The 7,489-nt window shown below is 24.2% G+C and overlaps 1 protein-coding gene across 1 annotated transcript; it reads right to left on the bottom strand.

Moving 5' to 3' along the window:
• Window positions 1-5,968: 5,968 nt before the first annotated feature.
• On the bottom strand, window positions 5,969-6,846 carry LOC101244989 (monothiol glutaredoxin-S3). Its single transcript, XM_004229163.5, has one exon. It carries the CDS (start codon window positions 6,590-6,592, stop codon window positions 6,284-6,286), a length of 309 nt encoding a protein of 102 aa, XP_004229211.1. The 5' UTR covers window positions 6,593-6,846; the 3' UTR covers window positions 5,969-6,283.
• Between the last annotated feature and the right edge of the window lie 643 nt (window positions 6,847-7,489).

The following is a 7,489-nucleotide window of genomic DNA, read 5'->3' as shown; positions in this document are numbered from 1 at the left end:
CGGATCCGGGTCGGGTTAACTAAAAAGTTGAAATTTTTTTTGGCCATTTAAAATTAATTAATAAATAATTAAAATAAATTTTATCCAAAAAATTATCTCTCGATCATTTGCCAAAGCCAAAGCGAGCGACGACGGTCCCTCTTTCCAACCCTTTTAACAATTAATAGGAGTGTTTATTTATTTAAACTCTCCTATTTTCCTTTCCATTACCGATGAGGGACTATTGCCTTTTTCAATAAAGCATTAGAGGACTTTTCAAGTTCCCAACCTTTCAAGTTCTAAACCTTTCAAATTTCTCTCCTTCCCTCTATTTCCCATCAATTCTTGCTACATACCCAACATAAACATAATCAACAAATGTGAAACTAAAATCTGCTTATGCTTTTTGGTGTTTATAAACGAGAAAGAACTCAACTTTACACACATCATCATGACATTTTTTTCCAAGGTAGTTACATGGTTTAGTTTCTTATTTTTTAAAGTTATGATTTGACACTTGATGTATGATTTCTTTTTGAATGATTGAAAGTTAAAGAATATGTTTATGTAAATCTCAAAATTTTGAATTGTGCATTATGTTTATTCCTCAAGATTGAGTTTTTAAACTGTCAAAGCATTCTTAATCCTTTCATATGATAATTTTTTATTAAAAAAGGAAAGGGAAAATATTATATTAGTTATAGAATCTCGAGGGAAGTATGAAATAGAGTTTAACTTATGAAACCTGCAATTTTGCAAATTGTTATAGACCACTGTTGGAAAAATATGTCAGGATTCCTCTATTTATTTTAAAGTTTGATACTAAATTAATACTCATAGGAAGAAAACACTAATTTGGAGTTCTCTATTTTTTTAATTTTAAATTTGGGACTGAACTTATATTAACTTTTAGAAGACACGATGCCAATAAATATATATGATGACAATATTATATTTCCTTGGTTAGTGTTAATCTGTTTTTAAATCCATTGAACAAATTTGTACTTATGTTATTGTTTCTTAAAAAGACATGTTGATTTCTATGTAAATAAGATATTCACAATGAATGATGATTTAAATTTGTCTATAATGTTTTTGAAGTTACAAAATTTTCATAGATCTTTGGGTAGTATATGAAATTGTGATTGAAATTAGGAGGAAGAAAGAAATTATGGTAAGGTCTTAACTCAGAACATATGATATATGATATTAAAAAGTTCATTGGAAGTAAGTTTCTAATTAATTAAGTACTATTTTAAAAGATGACTACACTAAATTGTTTAGCAAGAATTGAGCATGTTGTAATCCCCGTTTCAAGTATATGTTATCCATAACATGGGTTTTCACATTACGCTTTAACGGTGATGCTAAACCTCTTTCTTCATGAAAAAGTGTTTTTTAAAATTTTTTTGTGTAATGTATTAACTATATATAATAACAACTTCAATGACATGATAAGACTTCCTGAACATTATGTTACTTTGATGTAGCACGGGCCTTGCCCCATCTCTATGTATAATGTTTTTTAATCTTGTGGTATTAAACATATCATATAGAAATTAAATTTAAAAATTGATAAAAAAGAAAAAAACATTATTTAATATTTGGAGATGAACTAAAAAAGACGCAATATTTTTTTTTGCTAACTTTTTTCATGATGATTTTATTATTACTAAAAAAAAAGTTTCATCAAATTTCACTAAGACAGTAGTTTTTTGAGACATCTATATTTTTTCTTCATTTAGATGTTCTTGACTCATATAGCCGGTTCTTGGGGGTTTCAATGTATTTTCACTGTCATAACATTCGGTTTATGTTATATCATGGTTTTTGATTAATCTAGTGTTTTAATTTACTACTATTTTTAATGATGAAAAATGTTTTATATGAACTAGTTTGGATGCAATAGTTATCACGGCCTATGTGTTAAAAAAGAAGGAAGTTGAGGATCGGAACATATCGAAGGAATAGGTCCAACGAAGCTATTTAGAATTATAGTATGGTTAGGATTATATTACGACTAGAATTTATATTAGAACTAGTTAACATATCCGCGCTTCGCGCGGACATTATTAGAATTATGAATAATTTTTTTTTGTTTAAATATATTGAGTCAAACATTATTATCATTAAACCCAATAAATTATATTTTTCAACTTGTTGTTCACTATTTATGCTTTTAGTATTTTAAATATAGTTGATTTCGTATAATCTATTTGGTATGTTATCTTTAGAAACATGTAAAAAAAGAAAAATAATTTCATGAAAATTTTCTTTTTGTTGATGCGGCTGTAGTAAATTCTAAATTATATTTTAGGAGGGAGTTAAATTATACAATGTTTATAAAAAAAAATATTAATGAAAAAAGTTACTCTAAATAAATTGATAACCAATAATTTAATAAATTAGAAAAGATATCACACATATATATGTGTGTGTGTGTGTGAATGAAATTCCTAGAGTGGAAATATACAACTAATTTCAAGTCATGCTTATCATATTATTTATCTAAAATAATTACATCTTTTAGAATCTATTGCTTGTAAAATAATAAAAGGTTGACTTTTATTTAGGTGAAAATCATCTTCGGTATATTGAGAAATCATGTCAACACTACATAAGCAATTCAATAGGAGTATCATATTTTCATTATTCAACTAACAATATACTCTACTTAATTTTTTTAATTTAACATGAATCTAATATGAAAAGCAAACATTCAATATTTTTTTAAAAAAATAGCAACACAATAATTATTATTACAGAACGGAAAAAAAAGCAAATGTTGCAATATACCAAACTGTTAATAAACACTTATAAATTTATAATATATAAAAAAATACTAATAAAATACAAAAACTCTATAGAAAATTTCTTTAAAATTGTTACTTGTAGCAACTAAGTAAGATAAGAAAAACTATATAACTTGCACATTAATTACTTTAGGGGTTATCCACGTGAAAGGTTTTGAAGTCATTAATATTATTAATTAACAATTAAAAATAAAAGTTACATATATAAAAAAATGTTAATTATGCAAAATAATACTATTAAGTAATTATTTGAAGAGGAAATTTTGAAAATATATTTTACAATATCACACTGGTGAAAAATAAAAAAAACATGCTAAATAATTTAGAGAAAAGATAAATGTGATTGGAGGTGATAAAAATGTACCACATCATCTTATTTATTTCTAACATTCTAACTTTATATGTAAATAGATATATTGGTTGTAAGTAAATAATAAAGAGAAAATAACTTAAAATATTTTTTTAAAATTATTATTCTAAATTTATAATCAGAAGAAGGTAAAAAAAAAAAGTGAAAAATTAATCCATTAGGATTGAAAATTAAATGTGAGTTATGGATGATTATTATTTACTCCTAATAAAGTAGTATGTGAAATTTTTTTATTGTAAATGTTCTTCTATTAATAAAAATTATTTTTAATTAATTAATTAAATTACTTTTACAAAAATTAATTAATTTAAATAAGAAAAAAGGTCAATAAAGAGAAGATAAATGTCACATCACTTTTTTTTATGTTTCTCATTTTCAATAATTAAGAGAAGTTAAATAAATTACGCTTTTTAGTTTTAATATAATTAATGTGACTAAGGGAAAAAAAATTTCTTCATTCTTTTCATTAAATAATTTATTTATTCATTAAATTTTTTAAAAGTACTAAAAATGATTAATTTATTTTTTGTTTAGTCTATGACTATTTTTTAATATGATAAACTACATCATATATTTTTTAGAGACATCGATATGCAATAGCTATAAGAAATGTATTATGTGCAATATTATATTTTTTTTAACTGTGACAAAAATTAAAATATTAATTAGAACTTGACGAAAAAATAACATAAAAATAAAACTATATAACTTTTCATCTTCATTCATTCACATAATAATAATAATAATAATAATAATAATAATAATAATAATAATAATAATAATAATGATAATAATAAGAACAACAACAAGAACAACAAGAACAACAACAACAACAACAATAATAATAATAAGAAGAAGAAGAAGAAAAAGAGCAAAGTAAAATAGAGAAAATAATGTTAATTGAGCTTTCTAATGTGTTGATTAGTAGAATTTCATAATTTAATTTTTGTTGAATAACATGAAATTATATATCTAAGTAAGAAATATAATCAAAACAATACATGAATGAATTAATCTTCAAAATATTTGAAAATCATTCAAACTTTTTTACTAATATGACCATCTTCTTGATGAAATCTCGAAATAATTACGATTCCTTCTTCATTTTCATAAACTTGTACCAAACTAATGCAAACATCAAAATTTGATGAATCTTGAAGAATATATCTATGATTTTTATCAATATGAAGATCATATGGTGAACTTATTAAGTACATGATTGATGAAAAAGATGAAAAAAAAATGTAAAAAAAGAAAAAACTATACTAATAAAAAGAAAGAATGAGAAAATGAGAATGATCATTGAACATAGATAGTTGTTATTTATAGTTTGTGTAAACCATAAGAATAATTAAAAATAAGTTGAAAAGACATATTATTTAAGTAGGGAATGTAAATAGATGGAGGTTTTGTTGTAACTTATTAGGTATAATTAGAATAATAAATATGAATTAATTTTTTAATTAATAAATAAATTATTTAATGAAAAGAAATGAAAAAAATAAAAAAAAGGAGGAAAAAAAGAAATTAAAATGAAGGCCATAGAGAGGTGCCACATCAGCGATTTTGGATTCAGATTTATATATATATATATATATATTGATTATAGTATAATTAAGATTTATATTATTTATAATTGCATTATTATTATAGTAGTAATATGTATTGTACTAGGACTCTAAGTATAATTAACTTAGCACTTTACAATTTTCTCCTATAAAAGGAGTATGTTACGTTATTAACATTATTATTTATCAATAACATCATTATTGATCAATACGATCAATTATCAACATTGATAAATACTACAAATATTAATCAACCTATCAATATATCAATATTGATCAACCTATCAATATTATCAATACATCCTTAATTTTTCTATACTTTTGTAAAATTTCTACATAAATTTTTATACCAAGTAAATTAGATCGTGATAATCTTGGTGAGAGTATCAATCTACCTGAACCATAACAGAAAAAGGAAAGATGGAATATAATCTAATTCATATAAATTTCATTCTCTATATGGAACACATAACATCATTATATTGATGGAATTGTCACAAAGAAGAAAGTGACATAAATTTCTCAAAACTATTGTAAATAGCATTAATATTCCTCTTATTACCTTCATCTTTGGTATGTCTACAATTGAAACTAAATATTTAATTAACAACCTTAATGACAACAATAATTATTAATTACAATATACAATTTGTCTTAAAATACACGTTTACATCTATTATATAAATTACTAAGTTGTCGCTATACCTTTGCCAATAAAATATCAATTTGCATGGAAATACTCAAAAATATTTTTCTATTACTCTAGATTATTATTTGGTTGACATAATGTTGTATCATAATATCATTCTAGACGTTAATATTTTGTATGGTAATAGCTTGCATGCATGCAACCATTCACACATGTTTGATGCTCTTTTATCATAGTAGAGCCTATATATTATTCCCTTTAATTTAGATTCTGCAATTTTAATTTGCATGAACAAGGTTCGTTGTTGCTCAATTTTATTTGAATTCGATTAATTCTTCTCATGATTTTTTTTCTATATATAAATATGAATTTAAATTGTAAACATTGACAATATAAATCATTTTTTAAAAATAATTTACCACATCGATCCATATTTCCTTCGATTAAATTAATGAGTGCAAAAGAAAACAAAAAAAAAATCATCAAATGTACAAAAATATGAACTATATATAATAATTGAAATTAGACAAATCAAACAACAACTAAATTCAGATTTAATTAGACAAAAAAAAAAAAAAAGAGTAGAAGCCACTGTTAATTATACATATATAGATTTATTATTCGTTCAAAAGATCACAGCTTACAATACAAAAAAGAGAAGCTGGGGTTACAACTAGCTAGAAGTGAACACATTATTTATATTATTATAATTAATAATTAGAAAATCACTACGCTATATATATATATATATACTAAGGACTCAGTACTCTTTATACATGAATAATAATTACATACACACTTTTTTATATATATGCTAATTAAAAGTAACGTACGTTTCACCTCTAGCTTATATTATTATTATTCTTCGCTTGTGTTATTGTTATTGTTATTGTTATTTAGTAACTCAAACCCATAAAGCTCCAGCCCTTTTAAGCATTGGCTTCAATGATCGTTGAAGATGAAGACTCATGACTTCATTTTCACCGCCAACGAGTTCACCACCGATGAACACTGCTGGTACTGTAGGATTACAGCCAAGCCTAGAGAGGGCAGCTTCAATCTCTCTTCCTCTCTGCATCTCATCAAGCTCATGAACAGATGGATGAACGCCGAGATCACAGAAGAGAGATTTAATGGTGTGGCTCATGCAACAAGAGTTCTTGCTGAAGATCACCACTGGCTTTTCAGATACCATTCTACTTACTCTCTCCATAATATTATTTGATAATAATTATTATAATGTAGTGATATAGATATATATATGAGTTGTGTTGATGAGTTTTGAGAAGCACAAACAAGATATATTTATAGGTGGAATTGTGTAGATTTGGTGAGGATGTAAAGAGAATCCAAAATATATGTATGTAAAGTAAGCTTTGATTCTCAAAACCAAGCAAAAAAGGACAATTCCCCAATTGTGTAGGCTAACACATTTTTGTTCATCAAAATATATGTTACGCTGCGCTTTCTAACCGTCTATTTGATTAATTATTTAATAATTAAAAATAAAAATATTATACATTGTAATTTCTTTTATATCAATATAATAAAAAAATATATAATCAAAATTTATATTATTTGCTTTTAAAAAAGCTACTACGACAACTAACAGAAACCCAAAAAAAAAAGCACCATATATTGATAATGTATGATTTTAACAAATGACGCTATAATTCAATCTTAAGGTTGACTTAATGATAGATAAATTCCTTGTACAAATGGAGTATGCATGCAACTTCTAGCATTAGTTTGTGTTTTACATAAAGTGACTCTCGGGAACGCAAAACTTTTAAGACTGTTCGTTCACTTTTATTTGTTCATTATTATTAAAATATATTTTTATTTTTATTTATTCTTTTTTAGCATGTAAAAAGAAAAATATTTTTTTCCTCAATATCATTTTTATTTCAAAATTATTTTTTAACACTTAAAATTATTCATCTATTAAGATAAGTAACGTGATAAAATATCGATCTTTATTAATCATTATTTCTTAAAAAAGTGAATGGAGGGAGCATTCTTTAACACAATTTCTTTTTCTTTCTAAAAAGAAGTATTGTTAATTATCTAACGTTTTTATTTTATCAAAAACTTAGGTGACATCCTCATT

The sequence above is a fragment of the Solanum lycopersicum genome, chromosome 1 (assembly GCF_036512215.1).
Source record: "Solanum lycopersicum chromosome 1, SLM_r2.1".
Lineage (NCBI taxonomy): Eukaryota > Viridiplantae > Streptophyta > Magnoliopsida > Solanales > Solanaceae > Solanum > Solanum lycopersicum.
Note: the sequence above shows the minus strand (reverse complement) of the source record. Positions and strands in the feature narration are given on the sequence as shown.